General features: G+C 40.1%; 1 protein-coding gene across 1 annotated transcript in view; it reads left to right on the forward strand.

Annotated features, from left to right (window-relative positions):
• The first annotated feature begins 10,312 nt into the window (after positions 1-10,312).
• ZBBX (zinc finger B-box domain containing) overlaps positions 10,313-19,522 on the forward strand; it is a 56,882-nt gene continuing 47,672 nt past the window's right edge. Inside the window, exons 1-2 of the mRNA XM_063306484.1 lie at positions 10,313-10,422; positions 10,904-11,017. Of these exons, the coding sequence (XP_063162554.1) occupies positions 10,358-10,422; positions 10,904-11,017 (179 nt within the window). The 5' untranslated portion in view covers positions 10,313-10,357. The remainder of the gene's footprint in view (positions 10,423-10,903; positions 11,018-19,522) is intronic.

Here is a 19,522-nt window from a genome sequence, read left to right on the forward strand (position 1 = left end):
GCCACCTTTTCTTGATCTCTTCTTCTTCTGTTAGGTCCTTGCCATCTTTGTTTTTGATCATACCCATTTTTGCCTGGAATTTACCTCCAATGTTTCTAATTTTCTGGAAGAGGTCTCTTGTCCTTCCTATTCTATTGTCTTCTTCCATTTCCATGCATTGCTTGTTTAAAACTAATTTCTTATCTCTTCTGGCTAACCTCTGGAATTTTGCATTTAATTGGGCATATCTCCCCCTATCACTGTTGCCTTTTGCTTTCCTTCTTTCTTGGGTTACTTCTAGTGTCTCAGCAGACCACCATTTTGCCTTCTTGGTCCAGCTTAGTTTTATATAATAGTCAACTCTTCACCTTAGTGGACTAAGATGAGAAAAAATACCTCTGAGTTGAGCCCTATTCCTGGTGTCTATGGATACATCCATGCAGTATTCTTGATAACAACAGGGAAGTGGTTAATGATAACACCATTATCTTCTTCCAAGATATTTTCTGATTTCCCAGTCCAGCCTTGAACCCTGATGGTCTCTGATGGTCTCCCATCAAGTACTAACAAGGTCTGACTGTGCTCAGCTTCTGAACTCAGATAAGGTTGGCCATGTCCATAGATTATTACAAATTCATATCCTTTTCTGCTTGGTGTTTGGGTTTGTGTGCATGACTGGCCCAAGTTAAACATAGTTTTTCTAACATAGGCTTAATATGAAATAGGCTCTGAAACTGCACAGGGATTTGTGAACATGTTAGAAACAAAAAATGGATTGTGGGAGCTCGTAGTCCTGTAAAGTGTAGACTGCTTATAAGTTACGGCACAACTCCACCAAATGGATTTTAGCTGAATTTCAGGTCTTTCTTCTTTTGCTAAATGCACAAGTCCATATGAAAAAGAAATTGGGAAGCAGCACACAGAGTTTTCAGTAGTACAAATGCTGCAATAAAATAGAACTGCCAACTATTTTCAAATTAATTGGTACATACAATGCGGTGGGGTGGGATGGGGACTGAACTCAAAGCAAAAATCCCAGGTCCTACTACCCATGAAGCAGTAGGGGAGTAGCAAACAGTCCCAATATCCACTTCTAGACTGACCTATGTACCTCAGACTCCATTACAACTACCCTGCAGGATCCTCACTAGAATCGGGGAGTAACTAACTGCAAATGTACAGTTACTGGTGCTTATTTTATTATTTTGATTTTAAAGTATAAAATCATCTTTTTTGCAACAAAATTATGTTAATTCCCAGAGGGAGCCATGGATATTTAGTCAATTCAGGTAGGGGTGTGTGTGTGTGTGTGTGAGTGTAAGTAACATTAAGCATGGCACTGGGAGATTCAGAAGTTGCAGTGGCACAAACACTTTAAGTGGTTCTTAAGGCCACACTACATAAAGCTGCACAGTGTTCTTATTGGATTGTGAATGAAAGATGCTTGAGCAAAATTATAGGGGAAAAAGTGTATCAGTGTTGCTTTGTTGTTGTTTATTCGTTTAGTCGCTTCCGACTCTTCGTGACTTCATGGACCAGCCCACGCCAGAGCTTCCTGTCGGTCGTCAACACCCCCAGCTCCCCCAGGGACGAGTCCGTCACCTCTAGAATATCATCCATCCATCTTGCCCTTGGTCGGCCCCTCTTCCTTTTGCCCTCCACTCTCCCTAGCATCAGCATCTTCTCCAGGCTGTCCTGTCTTCTCATTATGTGGCCAAAGTATTTCAGTTTTGCCTTTAATATCATTCCCTCAAGTGAGCAGTCTGGCTTTATTATACCTTTACTGTATACCTTTAGATGTTTCTATGAATAACCAAACCCAGTTTTTTTCAGTTACCTTGGAGTAAGGGCCTATGAAAAGAAGTCATTATAAAAAGCAATGTTTAAAACCTTCTCATAAACCATTCATGGTTATTCTCATGTTAATAAGGTTATGTTTTTTTCTAAAATGCACCATTGCTGAGATTTTCTTGATAATAATATGGAAGTGGCTTGACATGGCTTTCTTTTGGAATTGTTCTCCAACTGTCCAACTTATTCTAGAGTTATAGCTGTCCCAGATGAATGGTCCCCATCCAAGTGTTCGCCAGGGCTAACACTGCTTAGCTTTTAAGATCAGACAAGGCCTATGCTCACTATTGAATGAGTAGTGTTGCTTTTCTTTGGTTAGGTTCTTTTACCTCCTTGCTGGGTAGAACAATGAGACACTTAGAAGCCTGCTTCCTGATGTAGTAAGAAGGGTGCCAGGTACATGGAAGATAGGGGTGGAAGAAGCCACGTATGATTTCAAACATATAGTGTCTGGGACACAATCTAGCAACCAACCTGGGCCTCAGTTATATTTGCATGGAGATATTGAGGTTATGCAGTTTGAAATTTCATGTCCTGGATTTCACAGTTCTAGGTTTCTGGGGAAGGCAATGGCAAACCACCCCGCTATAGTTTGTCAAGAAAACGTCACGAAAGTGGTGTCCCCCCAAATGGTCAGATATGACTCGGTGCTTGCACATGGGACCTTTCACCTTTCACTTCATAGGTTTCTGTAGGAAAAAAAAAATGATACCATAGAAATTTATTAGTGAACTCTTACTGATGTCAACTAAGAAGTGTCCCATTCAGTATGACTGGACATCTCAGCAACTGGGCACAGAACTGCAACCTAAATCTGTCTGGATTTCTTTTGATTGCAGAAATGCTCCCAGAAAGCTGTCTGATTGTATTGTTCAGTATGAAAGAATGTAGCTATTGCTGCTACAATTCATAAGGTTTTACTCGCTCTTTCCATTCTCAAGCTCAAGGTGTTTAGCAAAAATATAAATAGAGAGATATAAACACAAACCTTTTCCTTTATACAGTGCACATCATATCAGATACACTGCTATTTTTTGCAAGAAATGTCCAGAAGCTGGAACTAAACAGGCCAACTCTATATGGAAAGCATTACTGAAAGGGAGAAAGTTTGCAAAGCTTTCCCATTTCAAATCATGCCCCCCAGCCCAACAATGACAGTGACATGATGATGACGACGATGACAACAAGATCTACTATGTTGTCCCAAGGAACTTACAGTCCAAAATATGATATGGAGCATGGGAAGGAAGCTGAAATCAGGAAAAAATAATTATTAGCTCAGGTAATGTTAATTGTTAATATGGCCTCGTGTTAATACTGCCGCCTACCAGAGTGGTAGGTGGCAGTATTGCAACAGAAACTCTTTCCATGAGCCGAGTTCGATCCCAGCGGAAGCTGGATTCTCGGGTAGCCAGCTCAGGTCAACTCAGTCTTCCATCCTTCCAAGGTCAGTAAAATGAGTACCCAGCTTGCTGGGGAAGGTGACGACTGGGGAAGGCAGTGGCAAACCACCCCGCGATAGTCTGCCAAGAAAATGTTATGAAAGCGGCGTCCCCCCAAAGGGTCAGACATGACTCGGTGCTTGCACAGGGGACCTTTCACCTTTCACAATGTTGATTGTAATATGGAACACGAACTACAGGTTTCAGCCAAAATTTACATTTATTTGTAAATTTTATATGCTAACAGATTTGATGTGAAACAGATTCTGAAGCCTTGCTTTGGCCTATTGTCTAAATATTCTCCAGATGTCTTCTATTGCGGCTTGTTCCAGATTACCCAAGAATGCAATTCTCATGCTTCAGCCTATATTGATTATTCTTGCATATAGTGGGCATATTACTTGCTGAATGAAAAAGTATCCAGTTGCCTGCATGCATCCAGCCAAGTAATTTCCAGACACAAAATAAGTCAAGCAGACCTTTGTTCAGACCAGAATCTGTTCATGAAAACAAATATATACAGCCAGCACTGTCAAGTTTTAGGCTTCTTGAGATACTTTCTTTCATGGGGAATAGGAGGCAGATGAAACAAGAACAAAATGAATGTTAGTGAACAGACTTATCTAAGAGTGAACAATTCGCTTTTCAGTGATATGAAGTCTATTTCTTATTTTAAAATAAAATGAAAGATACCTTGAATGCTATTTACCTTGACTTATAAAGAATGTGCCCTACAGGGAAAATCCTCTTCACAAATAGTCTTCCATATACAGTAGCCAACATCTTAAAGTCACTTTGAGATTATATTGAAAGGCAAATAAAAGTTTTAAAAATAATGATAAATAACTTTTCCTCCCAGGAAAAATTGAAGGTAGCTGAAAAGTAAGTCACTATATTGGTGCATTCCCACACTATGCGAGCTACATTTAGCTACATACACACACTGCTCAGCTATAATGGATAGGTCCATATGCCATTAAGTCAAAAACAAATCACACTGTATCTTAGTGCAATATGCAAAGGGATTATAAATAAATGTGCAAGTATAACAAAGCTGAGGATGGGGAGAGTTGCCTTCCACCTCTTTTCCCTCCTGGTGGGACTATCCTGCTTCATTACAGGAGCATTTGGAAAGTATGAAAGCTGCCAATGTGCCAGGATCAAAAATAGGAGCATGATTTATCCAACGCATAAACTTTTATTGATCTGTACTGTTCTACCCATGCATGCACTGGCATGCATTCTGTCTCTGAAACACGTACACAGAGTTTCTCAGTCTGAGCAACTTCCAGATGTTTGGACTTCAATTTCCAGAATTTCAGCAATGGCAGTGTGGTTGAAAATTTTGGGAGTTGAAGTGGCTGCATCTGGAATTTGCCCAATTAGAGAAATACTGCCCTAGAGGGATAGACCTCTTAGAACAATACTGTAATTAATAGGTACTCAAGTGGTGTTTTGAACTATTGGAAGAGTCTTGTCCTAAGAACTTGGTCCCAACTGCAGCATATGTTTCAAAGATGAAGTCATACCTGTCTAAGTATGCATGGATGTTATAATGTAAAAAGTACATGTTGTTCGTTTTCTGAGTGGGTTTTACAAATCCCTGGCCTCTGCAAAATATAAGAAAACTGAATTAGTTGCATTGTGTTTTTGTTTGGATTCCTATTTGAAAACAGTGCAGCAATCAGATTTATTGATAAGAAAATAAAACCTTGTTCTATAACAGAAATGCTCCGAACTAAAGCAATAAACAGCTTTTGAAAGAAAAAAACTTTCTTCTCTTACAAAGAACCCCTGCACTGGAGCAATAAACAGTTATTGGGAAAACAACAACTACCTTCTCTATCAGAGAACTTATATAGCAGAGTGGTCATCAGCTTCAGAAAATGAAATAATATTGATCAGAAGGCCCTCAACTTCATTCTTTCATCTCTGCAACCACCATTCCAACCCCACAGCATACCCTTCTTGTGACCAGCACTCCTATAAAACGCGCCCTCTCGCAAAGGCAGCTTCCATGTCTCGCCACACCCTCAACGCCCCTTTGAGGATCTGCCTACATTGCTCAGAGAATGTTTCAAGGAAATGGCTCTGAGGCACAGTCAGCCCACCCAGAATTTTTCCTGAAGCATGACTGTCCCAGCCACGCCAGAAGAGTTGGTGGATATGCATTCTGCATGTTGCCTTTATGCCCACAACTACAGATCTGGAGGGCATCTGGTTGGAGAAAGGTACTGTATTATATAATAGCTTGATATACAGGTATTTGCAAGGTATATATATATTAAAAAAAAATCTCTGTCTTGACTCCCTTTTTTTAAGAAACAGCAGTACACATGACTCTATCCCTTTATTTTATGCTGCGGGGCAATGAAGCCAAAGTCACCCAACTGAAGGCTGAGTAGAAATTTGGACTTTCCCAGCATCCTGATTCTTGAACTCTTTAATTATTCCTCATTCTTGCTTTCCAAGCCGCTGTTAAGAAAAGCCTTTATCCTCTGTACCTCTTTATCAGTTTTTTTCTTAAGCTTCTATTGAGAAAACACAGGTAGAATTTTTTGAGCTGTAATTTACTTCACTTTAAGGGATGGAGCTCCTGAGAAATGTAGCTATTTGGTCAGATGCAGAAGCATCTATATTTTCCCTGTTTCCTCAATTCGATACCTTCCAGGTGAGCTGGCCTACCATCCTAACCATTCTAGTACACTCTAGAGGATGTGTGCTGTAATCCATCCACATTATCATGTTGGTTGTTCCTCCTATTACGACCACATCTGACCTTCCAAAAATCCGGATGACCATTAGAGGACCGCAAAGCAATACAGAAACTTCTAATTCAGCATGGCTGGCTGGAGAATTCTAGGAGTTGAAGTCCACACATCTTAAAGTTGCCAAAGTTTGAGAAACGCTGTATTCTTAGCCGCCATCTAGTGATCATCTGGATATGGCGCATATTGTGGCCACCAGCCCCTGCAACAGTTCTGTGCCTGCTGGAAATTAACTCCCGCTGGGCTCAGAAGGGACCAAACGCACAATTTTAAAAAGCCAAGCCCTGAGACTAAACACCCACGACCAGAACCAGCCGCCTGCCTGCCTGCCAGCACCCACACCTCCGTCCTCCCCAAATGGAACCTTCCGAGATGGAACTCTCCCGGCACCCCCCTTCGCTTTTGTAGATGGAAGATCCCAAGCGGCCCGTTGCCGTGGGAACGGCTAGGCCGCTTTCGGCGGGAGCGGTTTCGGGAGGCAGAAGGAAGCCGGCCCGAGGAGCCTCGAGTGGGCTGCGCCCTTCTCTGGCTGCCAGGTTTTTGCAGTCCTCGGAATAATTGGGTCGGGAGGAGGAGGAGCTGCTGCTCGGGGACCAGCGGGGAGGCGCTGAGAGTCGCTCCCCTGCCCAGACCGGATCTGCTCCTGGAGCTGTAATAAAACTTCAGCGTGGGGTTTTATGCCTGGGCCCTTGAAGGCAAGGAGCAGGTCCCCGGGCGTTGCTAGTATAGTTACCGGTGGCGTATTTTGGGGGGGCGCTTCCCCTTATCCTTGGCCCTTCTGTATGCAGGGGCTGCTAACGAACCACAAATCCATGGGTTGAAATTTTCCATCTCACTTCCTTGTATCGCTATCATTTTTTTTGTTTTAAAAAGCAGCTTTCCCCGTTGAATTTATGCCTGTTAAATGTTCAAGATGCCAACCAGCGCTAGACTTGCTGGGAAAGGCTTGCTTGGATTGAACTGAATTGCTAGGGACAGCAGAGAGTCCCAGTTTTCGGGAGAGCAAAGCAGGAGTTGGTTGCCATTGCCTTTTTCCAAGAGTTTTTTGACTTCTCCATCTGGCATAAAATCCTGGGACATCTGGATGGTCTCCTATCCAGTTACTAGCCAGATATGACCCGGTGTAGCTTTGGGGGAAGCAGCCAACTTTGTTTAGGTTCTATTATCTGCTGGGATGGATTTGGGGTTAAAGTAGTTTTAATAATGTCTTGGTTAGAAATCTGCTGTGTGGCTCTTAAATGGGGTTGGTATTTTGCGGATTGCAGAATAGATAAGTCATGGTTTTTCATAGATCCTGGTTTACATGACACACTTCTCATGGTTAACTAAGTGCCATTTACTCAACCTAATTTTGTTCATTTGAGTAATAGATTGAACCCTAAACAAGCTGGCTAAAATGTGGTTAATTGTGTCAGTTAAATATGAGCCAGGTTTCAGAGTGTGCCAGTATATCCCAATATCACCTAGAGGAGTGACTTAGGCAGACTTTTTCTAGCCTTGTTCACTGATCCTTTTATGGGGGAGATACCAGGAACTGGTATCTTTTATTTAAGAAATACTGTTTTTATTGTATTTTAATCTGTATTTATTATTTTTAATTTTATTGTAAACCACCCAGAGACCACCCAGAGTCGCTCTTTGAGTGAGATGGGTGGTGACCAAATTAGAAATTGTAAATAAATAAATAAAACAAAACAAAACTGAGCCCGTGATCTTCCATTTGCAAAGGGTGTATTTTGCCACTGAATTCTGCCCATTCCTCTGCCTTCATTTCCCCTTGTACTGAAATATCCTATTAAAATAATCCAGAACAGATGTCAGTAACTTGTATTGATATGGTTAAAACTGTGACCTTATTCATGTACAGACGAGCTGGGTAAAGTAATATCTAGTAAATAGAATGCTTCATCTTTATAGAATGGCCCTGGGATAGAACACCAGTGGGGAAAAAAAAAATATTTGACTCCAGGCAATGTTTTCCTGCTCTGAGTATTTCTGGTTACTCTAATGAATACTTGGTGCACTGCTTCTCTAAGGCTGCAATACTGTAAACCTTTCCTTGGGGAAAAACTCATTCAACTATGCTTGGAGCATAATATTATATTTACATAATCTCTTATTCATAGACTAATTATATAAAATTGTGTTTTGTTAGGTCAGGTCATTGGTTTGTCTTTATCCTATTGCCCTCCAGATGTTTTCAAATTCAGCTGTCAAAGACCTGGTTTGTATCACCCAACAAGTGGGAACATGCTTAGGCTTATTGTTGGGACAATCATACTAGTATTAGGGCTATATGGAAGACCACTGGTATGTGTTAAGAACTCCCTACCACAGCTTTGACATGGCTGCATGGGTGCTGATTCCCCCTGTAGTACAGTTGCCTTCCCATGACATCTATGCAATTCCATGGCTTTGGTGCTACCCCAAATATTAAATTTTACCAAAGGTTCCATGAAATGGAACCTTAACTGTATTTTCCCTAAGACTCCAATACCATTATTCACCTTGATGCTCACTCTAGCATTCAGTTCCAAATTGAATATAAAACTAGGACCATTACTAAGCAGAAAAAGCTCTTAGTAGCATTAACTCTCACACTATTTTTTTGCGAGGAATCTCAAAGAAGCTTGACCCTCACTATATTCTCACCCTAAGGCCAATACATATAATCATCCTAAAGCTCACCCATGCACAACCCTAAACATAGAATCATGGGGTTGGAAGGGACAGTCCAAACCCCTGTCCAGGGCAGGAATCCTACCAGCCTAGACAAATGGCTGTCCAACCTGTGCTTGAAAATCTTCAGTAATGGAGTCCCCATGACTCCAGGAGGCTATCATAGTCAGGAAATACCTCCTTATTCCTTATTTGGATCTCCTACTATAAAACTTCCACAGTTGGTTTTCAGAGGCTATGAAGGGGCTATGAAGAATAAATCCACAAGTTCTTCTCTGTGACAGCCCTTCCAGGTATTGGGGAAGAAGATGTGGATTTATTCTTTACAGTGCCTGAGGGTAGGAAAAGAACTAGTGTGTGGAAGCTTTATAGAGGGAAAGCCAAACTTGAAATAATGAAGAATAGAAACCTACAAATAACACTAAACATAAAAACTGACCCTAATGCTAAGCTACACTTAGTTTTACCACAGCCCTTAATGAAACATAATCCAAACCCTAAATTCTCCAAAATGCCAAGACAATTATTTAACTTAAGACCTCACCCCCACCCAGTCCCAACCACAATGTAGATCTAACACTACAACATATAAAATTCACTGCAATGTTATCACACTAATTTTACTAGAAACGTCAGAGAAGCCTCTTTTGCTAATTTTACTATAACTACAGTACAAATATCTAGCCAAAACTTCACATTCAATTCCAGACCTAATGTGAGATACCACTAAATATGAAAATTTACCATAATGCTTGCTCTCAGAGCATAATTTTTACCAGAAACCTCAAATGTTGATGGTAATATTTAGTGTATGGATTAGAATCAAGGTCAGATTTTAGGCATGATGGTTGTTTTGAGTATCTTTTAGGGTTAAAATAGGGTCAATTGATGCTCAGTGTGAATTTATCAGAGGGTTGGCAAAGTTGGCATTTACTCACTGCACTGTTGAATTCCAACCCTAATCTACATCCAAGACTACTACCAAACATTTGACATTCATACTGAATCCAACCCACAGGGGAAAGTTTTACCATCAGCATCACAAAACTGTAACCTTAGCCTTAAGTAGCTTAAAAGTCCAATACAATGCTTACTCTAATAATCATCTCAAACTTGAATCCCAGCTGTAATCTAACCCAAGATTGCTACTAAACATAAGAACTCACATTGATTCTAACCCATCAACTCAGTATTTCCACTGAATTTAAGGAGCCGGCCTCGAACTTCCCCAAGTTGCTAATATAAATGGTTATTTTGACCATCATGATCCACTCCATCCAAACCCAATTATATGCCTGAATTACTCTCTAAACATCAACAGTCTGCTCTATTCTAATACATTGCTTGCATCCAGACTTTGTAATGCTTAAAATTAACTACTTGGAATTAAAATGACAAGTTAGCCAAGACCAGTGTAAGCCTCAGTGATTTAAGTATAGTCAAGCCAAGGCCCAAACCTTTGTTTCCAGGCCTTTTACACATAATTGAGATTATTCAGTATTATTAGATCAACTGTTTGATTAATGAACTTCAAATTGTTTAAGATACTGTTTTAATATAAATCTTTTTCTCTCTTGTAAACAGGTTTCAAACCTGTATGATTTGAACAGGTCTTACACCTTTTCTGAATTTGCAATCATGAACAATGATTTTGTGATACTCCCTGGTTCAAAAACTGGAGTTTCTGTAAAACTGAAGGAAAAGTAAGTTTCTTTCCCTAATTGACTTTGAAGTGCTTGAATAATCTATTGCTTTTTTATATGCATCATTAAATGCAAACTATTTCTAACCACTAAAGTTGCAATCCTAAAATCACTTACTTGAAGTTAATTTTATTGAAATAAATGAGAGCTGCCACCATGTAAATGTGTTTAGAATTGGAGTGCTGCTCACATTTACAATGATGCTTTCTGATGTCCTTTTTATGTTTTTTGTTTCTTTTCTTTTTTCTTGTTCTGGATTGGTAGCCTGTTCTTAAATAATCCCTTTATCTACGATGGCACAAACAGAATGTCCTTTTTCTGTTAAATTAAAAAAATCCTTTTGGTCAAGCTATAAATGTATAGTCTGGTTTCAAAAAACATCAAAATACCAATCTGCCACTCTCTGCAGTATTGCAAATACTTTAAATAGAGGAAGAAAGTAGTTTGGTGCCAATTTTAGAGTTGAATTTAATCTTTCCAGAAGTGTACGAGAGCTGCAGTTGGAAAAGGTTCAGCTGGAACTTGAAAATAAGGAAATGGAGAAGAAGCTGAAGCAACTACAATCAAACATGAGCCAAGAAAAACAAGAAAGAGAGTAGGTAGAAAATCAGTAAGGTTGATTGTTCTAGATAGTATTTTGGGGGTGGAAGAGAAAACTCTTGTAGGTAACGCTTTGTTGTTTATTCGTTTAGTCGCTTCCGACTCTTCGTGACTTCATGGACCAGCCCACGCCAGAGCTTCCTGTCGGTCGTCAACACCCCCAGCTCCCCCAGGGACGGGTCCGTCACCTCTAGAATATCATCCATCCATCTTGCCTTGGTCGGCCCCTCTTCCTTTTGCCCTCCACTCTCCCTAGCATCAGCATCTTCTCCAGGGTGTCCTGTCTTCTCATTATGTGGCCAAAGTATTTCAGTTTTGCCTTTAATATCATTCCCCCAAGTGAGCAGTCTGGCTTTATTTCCTGGAGGATGGACTGGTTTGATCTTCTTGCAGTCCAGGGCACTCTCAGAATTTTCCTCCAACACCACAGTTCAAAAGCATCGATCTTCCTTCGCTCAGCCTTCCTTATGGTCCAGCTCTCACAGCCATATGTTACTACGGGGAACACCATTGCTTTAACTATGTGGACCTTTGTTGTCAGTGTGATGTCTCTGCTCTTAACTATTTTATCGAGATTTGTCATTGCTCTTCTCCCAAGGATTAAGCGTCTTCTGATTTCCTGACTGCAGTCAGCATCTGCAGTAATCTTTGCACCTAGGAATACAAAGTCTTTCACTGCTTCTACATTTTCTCCCTCTATTTGCCAGTTATCAATCAAGCTGGTTGCCATAATCTTGGTTTTTTTGAGGTTTAGCTGCAAACCAGCTGTTGCACTTTCTTCTTTCACCTTCATCATAAGGCTCCTCAGTTCCTCTTCACTTCCAGCCATCAAAGTGGTATCATCTGCATATCTGAGATTGTTAATGTTTCTTCCAGAGATTTTAACTCCAGCCTTGGATTCCTCAAGCCCAGCTTGTTGCATGATGTGTTCTGCATACAAGTTGAATAGGTAGGGTGAGAGTATACAGCCCTGCCGTACTCCTTTCCCAATCTTAAACCAGTCCGTTGTTCCGTGGTCTGTTCTTACTGTTGCTACTTGGTCGTTATACAGATTCTTCAGGAGGCAGACAAGATGACTTGGTATCCCCATACCACTAAGAACTTGCCACAATTTGTTATGGTCCACACAGTCAAAGGCTTTAGAATAGTCAATAAAACAGAAATAGATGTTTTTCTGAAACTCCTTGGCTTTTTCCATTATCCAGCGGATATTGGCAATTTGGTCTCTAGTTCCTCTGCCTTTTCTAAACCCAGCTTGTACATCTGGCAATTCTCGCTCCATGAACTGCTGAAGTCTACCTTGCAGGATCTTGAGCAGTACCTTACTGGCATGTGAAATGAGTACCACTGTTCGATAGTTTGAACATTCTTTAGTGTTTCCCTTTTTTGGTATGGGGATATAAGTTGATTTTTTCCAATCTGATGGCCATTCTTGTGTTTTCCAAATTTGCTGGCATATAGCATGCATTACCTTGACAGCATCATCTTGCAAGATTTTGAACAGTTCAGCTGGGATGCCGTCGTCTCCTGCTGCCTTGTTATTAGCAATGCTTCTTAAGGCCCACTCAACCTCACTCTTCAGGATGTCTGGCTCTAGCTCACTGACCACACCGTCAAAGCTATCTCCGATATTGTTATCCTTCCTATACAGGTCTTCTGTATATTCTTGCCACCTTTTCTTGATCTCTTCTTCTTCTGTTAGGTCCTTGCCATCTTTGTTTTTGATCATACCCATTTTTGCCTGGAATTTACCTCCAATGTTTCTAATTTTCTGGAAGAGGTCTCTTGTCCTTCCTATTCTATTGTCTTCTTCCACTTCCACGCATTGCTTGTTTAAAAATAATTCCTTATCTCTTCTGGCTAACCTCTGGAATTTTGCATTTAATTGGGCATATCTCCCCCTATCACTGTTGCCTTTTGCTTTCCTTCTTTCTTGGGCTACTTCTAGTGTCTCAGCAGACAGCCATTTTGCCTTCTTGGTTTTCTCTTTCTTTGGGATGTATTTTGTTGCCGCCTCCTGAACAATGCTGCGAACTTCTGTCCATAGTTCTTCCGGGACCCTATCTACTAAGTCCAGTCCCTTAAATCGATTCTTCACTTCCACTGCATATTCCTTAGGAATATTAGTGAGCTCATATCTAGCTGATCTGTGGGTCTTCCCTAATCTCTTTAGTCTGATCCTAAATTGTGCAAGAAGAAGTTTGTGATCTGAACTACAGTCAGCTCCAGGCCTTGTTTTTACCGACTCTACAGATGTCCGCCACCTTTGGCTGCAAAGGATGTAATCAGTCTGATTTCGGTGTTGTCCATCTGGTGAAGTCCATGTATAAAGCCGTCTCTTAGGTTGTTGGAAGAGAGTGTTTGTTATGCAGAGTGAATTGTCTTGGCAAAATTCTATCAGCCTATGTCCTGCTTCATTTTGTTCTCCCAGGCCATACTTACCTGTAATTCGAGGTGTCATTTGACTGCCCACCTTAGCATTCCAGTCTCCTGTGATGAAAATAACATCTCTTTTAGGCGTGTTGTCCAGTAGGTGCTGCAGGTCCTCATAGAACTGCTCTACTTCAGCTTCTTCAGCATTTGTGGTTGGGGCGTATATTTGGATCACTGTGATGTTAGATGGCTTGCCCTGAATTCGAATTGAGATCATTCTATCGTTTTTTGGGTTGTATCCAAGCACTGTTTTAGCCACTTTACTATTAATTATGAAGGCTACTCCATTTCTTCTGTGGTCCTCTTGTCCACAGTAGTAGATCTGGTGGTCATTTGATGTGAAGTGGCCCATTCCAGTCCATTTCAGTTCACTGACGCCCAGAATGTCTATCTTTAATCTTGACATCTCACCAATAACCACATCCAATTTGCCCTGGCTCATAGATCTTACATTCCAGGTTCCAATGGTGTGTTGATCCTTAGAACATCGGATTCGCCGTTCACCACCAGCACCGTCGGCCGCTAGCCGTCCTTTCGGCTTTGAGCTAGCTGCGTCATCACGTCTGGGGCTAGTTGAGCTCATCCTCTGTTCCTCCTCAGTAGCATTTTGACCATCTTCCGACCTGGGGGTCTCATCTTCCGATGGTATACCGACATATCTCTGGTTGTACTGATCCATTTAGTTTTCACGGCAAGAATACTGGGGTGGGTTGCCATTACCTTCCCCAGGGATTGCATTTAATCTGACCTCTCTGTCATGACCTTCCCGTCTTGGGTGGCCCTTCACAGTTTAGCTCATGGCATCATTGAGGTGCTCAAGCTCCAGCACCATGACAAGGTAACGATCCTTTGCTGAAGGTAGGTAACGCTACCATGGAAGAAAAGTGGTATTCTTTCAGTGTTCTTTTGAAATTCATATTATTTATGTATATAGTTACGTATTGCAATGACTTCCTTGCCATTTTAATCTAACTGACTCTAACTGGTTTACAAAGTCAATAATGCAGCCTACATAAATCAATACATATATAACAGAGAGAGAGAGACAGTGTATCTCATCATAGCTCTAGCATTCTTTCTCAGCATTCAAGATAAAGACATATACTTCACATACTTGATGTAATTTAGGTTTATTCTCCCCCTTTGTAGCACCCATAATAGCTAACAGCAATATGCAGTAAATATAGGTAGAAAAACACTATCACTGTCATATTGAAACATAAACTATTTTTTTTTAAGATAGAACAAGTCAGATTCCAATTTGGTGTCCAACTCTGAGCAAATTTGAGCAACTTTTGTCTCTTCTACCTCTTGTACCACTTTTACGATAATTTTTAGACCTAAGTCCTGTCCTGATTAAAGTTTCCCAGGGTATAGTGGTTTCTATACCTGCACTGAAATAAGAGTTGGGTTAGTTATATTTCCATATCATTTCTTCTTTTTATTTTTCTACTCCTTATCAGTCTAAAGTGCTTATTTTTCTTCTTGCTGCAGTCCAGTTTGTTTTGATCTTTCACATAAACATTTTGTTTTATTAAAGCTCCTCTCCATTGGTTTTTAAACTTACAATATATCCTTATTAGAGACTAATTCCCCCACAACCACTTTCATCCACCATCTCAAATACTCTGTGCTTTCTTCCTTCCCTGTTTGGATCCATCTCTCAGGATGGCTGAGTTTTATGTGTACTCCTTTACAGAAGTTATATCTCTGAACTGAGCCCATCCTTTTTGTAAAGTCTTTGACCCAACTTTTAGTTCCCATGTGTTTTTATAATTGATCACAATAATTCAAACTGCCCAGAGTTTTGGAAGCTGGACAATATATGCATTCACACAAAAAATGTAGATGTGAAAATGTACTGTATTTCTCTTAACACATCAGTTGACTTCCTTTCCCAGTCCATCTTGTTTCCACTGAATTGAATTTCTAGATTGTAAGTTCTTCAGACAGAGAGTTGGTCTTTTGCACTCTGTGTCATGGACAGAAATAATATTTAGTATCATGGCAAGGGGAAGTCCAACTTGGTCCTTTTCATTTGGCCAGAGATGAAGTGACTACAGGGGAAATACTTCTTCTTGCCAAATAAAATAGCTCCTACTAATAGTTGCTTTGGGACCAGAAAGCTGAAGGGAACCATATCTTGGCTTGTTTCATTCACTGTGACAGTTCTAATCCCATCTGTTACCCAGAGGGACAGGAGTCAAGAGTGATAAACTGTTACCTCATGCAAGAGCTGCAGGAATGGAATATTAACCTTGTCTTTTTATATTGTGAAGTTGATGGTGGCCTATCTTTCTTTTTTAATTTGATAGAAGCTTCTGAGGGAGACAAATTGTCTGAAGTAGGGATAAAGATGCAGGCAATTAATAAATGATATACATGGAAAGAAATGTCTATAAATGGATAGAAAATTCAGAGAAGACATTTTTGCCTTAATAGCAGGAAGTGTTAGACTCTGCATATTTTAAGGCTAGAAGTACAAGGAGACCTCACATTACTGGATTCAAATATAATGGACTTTGCATGCAACGGACCACATTTCTGCAGTGATTTATATAATTGTTAGTGACATAATTACACAAATGACACAAATTATGCCGTTTTGCATCAAGTTACATGAACAACACAATCTGTATCACTTTCTTGCTGATGTCATTTTGCAAATAATGACAGAAATTGATGCAGAATTACATAATTTTCATTTGCATAATGACATGTAATTTGTTTCATTTGTTTAATGATGTTATCATGCCAGTGATGTAAATTGATACAAATGATAAGAATCACTGCAGTTTTGTACTTTTAAATTTATTGAATACTTGCAAATAGCAGACAACTTTCTTCTCAAAAAATGAGATTTTGCTGTATTGCAGCAAATTTTGCATTAGATAAAAAGCTGAGTTTGATGATTTCTGAAGTACCTTCCAATTTTTTAACTAATCATAAAATAGTACAAAGTGATAATGAAACTATTGCTGTGTAAAGGGACCAGTTTTATAAGGTGACATTTTCCTCCAGTAAGAATAATAAAACTTTGTAGTACTATATTTATGAACACACTCTTTCAGAGTACTCTTCATTTTCCATAAATAAGTTCATAGCTGTAGTTCTGTCTGAACATAGTTGGAAAATAGCTGTAAGCTTGTATATTTTCATAATGTGCCAAAAAACTTTCAAGCTCTATTCTGACAGATGGTTTCTTAATGTTTTTCCGTCCCCCTGCCCCCCCCCCATTTTAAACTAGTGGATAGCAGTAGTGTAAATGTATGAACTGTCTGCCCCTTTCTCTTTCCTCCCCCCAAACGATTCATCATGTTTCTACTGAATGCTACCTTGATAGAAACTTTAGATGTCATGCTTATAAGACCAAGCTGGGAAAACTGATTTTTAACTGAAAACTGTGGTACCTGGATTTTTGTGCCAGCAACTGCAGTAGAAGCTTCGAGATACTTCTGGTTTACCGTATAGCTCTGCTCTAGGCCAGCACTTTCGTTGTAGAATTGGAGCCTTTATCTTTTTTTCATTCCACTGGGCTTTTGATACCAGAATTCAATTTCAAGTACTCTCATGCCCTGAACTTCACTTTCCATTCTTTGAGAGTACTTCATTATTTATGAAATAGTTGTTATCTTGTAATAGAAATTCAGTCCTTATAAGCTTTAAGTGCGTGCCTCAAAAAAAAAAAAAACACCACCAAATTGTAATTGTTCTTTATTTGAGAGAATCCATTTAGGATGTTGAAATATTCTGCAGACAAAGCACAGCCCTGTATATCTGGAACTCTTTTCACTACAGATTCGAGAACCACTTTATTAACCTCTCTGTATTTGTTTCCCTTTCTCAGTGATATGAATAATCATGCTAGCTTTCTTTCCCAGGAAGAGCTTTGTAAGGATGTGGTCATTAGCGTTCTAGTGCACTTAACAAGATATATAGTTCTGTTTTAAGTTTTAAGTGTTACTAATTATCTTGGACCATAGTCATTAATTTCTGCATCCTTTTCTCATAGCCTTTAATACCCGATTCTAATTTTGAAAAAGTTGGTGATCAGGGCATCTCTCCCTCCCTTTCCTTCACAGTAAATGATGGCTCTTCAATTTGTTGGTTTGTAATTATTTGTTTTGCTGTTTGTTTGCAAAAGAGTGAAGTAGCACTACAACTAGGATTATTTCCTTCAGTGCAGTTTGCCACAACCTGTTTGAAGGTCCCTGGTGGACAATGCTATGGGTTTGGTCCATCTAACCTATTTCTAACATTTAATCTGTTTTTTTAACAAACTGCAAGTAAGAAATATCAAACTTCTGTTCCAGAAAAGAAGCCTAGTCTGAGCCTTTAAGTCAGGTTAAGAGTGCTGTAGCTGTTGTGCTTTAATCTTTGGTTACAAAACAAGCAAGAGGTCAGTGCCCTATTGGCAATTATTTTTACACATACTAAACATGGTAGCAGAGAGCAGTCTCTACTCCTCCTGCTTCCCCAACAATGAAAGAGTAGTTTGTAATGTGCGTCCATCAGTAAATGCTCAGGGTCTCCAGGGTATCAGAACTGATGTCTAAAAGATGTTTCAGAGCATGGGGAGTGCTTGTCTGCAGCACCTTAAAAGAGCTGTGGCTTTTCCTGGGATTGCAGAGTTGCCCCTGACAGCTGCCTCATAATTCTGGGGAAAGGCACTGTGCTTTAATGTGTTGCAAACAGATGCTATGTTCACGGTCTTGTATGTGCTGAAGCTCCTTTTAGTGAGGGAATCAGAAGTGCAGTACAACCTTTGTGTCAAAATTTGTGTCAAAATTACCAAGTCTTCATATGCTTAAGAGCTTTCAGTATGTGGGGTTTTGCCTAAATGGAAGCATTTGTATGTCTGGATGCAGATTCCAAAGTAGCCTTTCAGTAAGTGGAAAATGGAGAGCAGAGACTGCCATTTTCCTTCCCACCGTGTGTACAGTGGATGCCCAATTAACCCATGAAGAGGCCCTGCGGAAACTGGGGAAGAGCAGGCTGCCAGAACAATCGCAAGCACCTGTGCTGCTTCCCTCCCTCCTATTTGAAACCTCCTCCCTGACGTCAGGACGGCAGATAAAAGCTGCAGCCTTGAAACAGCTGGGGAGGAGACGCGAGGAGATTGGATGAGATACACACGTTCTGAGGCCCTGCAGCAGCCGTCGCCGCGAAGGAAAGCGGCCAAAGAAATGAAGTTTTGGTGTCCTCACAAGGACTTTGGAGTCCAGAGGAAAAAAGAAAGAAGAGGCCAAGTCCTGCAGCAAACCAGGGAGAAGGGGCAAGGGCTGTACAAACTGCCCAGTGCAAAAGCTCCATACTAGCAGTAGTAACAGGCTAGTAACAGTAGTGGCAGAATAAGAGTAGTTAAAGGCACATAGCTTGCATGATTATAGCTACAGTCTTAAAAACCAGTCTCATTTTGACCTTATTCTTGCAAACTGCAGAAATTGTAGTAGGGCTGTGCTTTGACTTCAGACGGCTTGTAATATTGAAAGCTTTTCTCACCTTCCCTCCAAATAATAACAATATGCTCAGTCACATCCCCTATGCACTAATTTAAGGGGTATTTTTCCCTCATAGAGGAGATAAATAAATAAATAAAAATTCATTGTGTCAGATTTAATTATTAGTCTGAAGGGGGATGCCTGACAGATTTTCTTCACTTACATACTATTCATTAAGAACATAACTCTTCCTCAATAGCTAGTTATAGATCTCTCATAAATGATGTATTAGAACCTCAAAACCATTTGTAAAAAATACAGCTTTGGAAGTGGGGAATTTAAAATGGAGAAGTGACAGGTGTATAAAGGATTAAGGATTTGCCAGCTTCTTTTTCTCAGTGTTGTTGGATTAACAAACAAAACTACAGACTGTTCACATGATACATGTAACCTGGTTAATAAATTAATCCCTTTTCTGGGTTTGCACAATACTATGAAATGTATGCTAACCAGAGATGCTGGATTTCTACAACATGCTGAGCCATAAGAAAGTTAACTAAGGTTAGTGTTAACTAAATCTGGCATATTGTGCAAAACTTCTCTTACATCTTCTGATCTGCTTAAGC

The sequence above is a fragment of the Candoia aspera genome, chromosome 6, assembly GCF_035149785.1.
Source record: "Candoia aspera isolate rCanAsp1 chromosome 6, rCanAsp1.hap2, whole genome shotgun sequence".
Taxonomy (NCBI): domain Eukaryota; kingdom Metazoa; phylum Chordata; class Lepidosauria; order Squamata; family Boidae; genus Candoia; species Candoia aspera.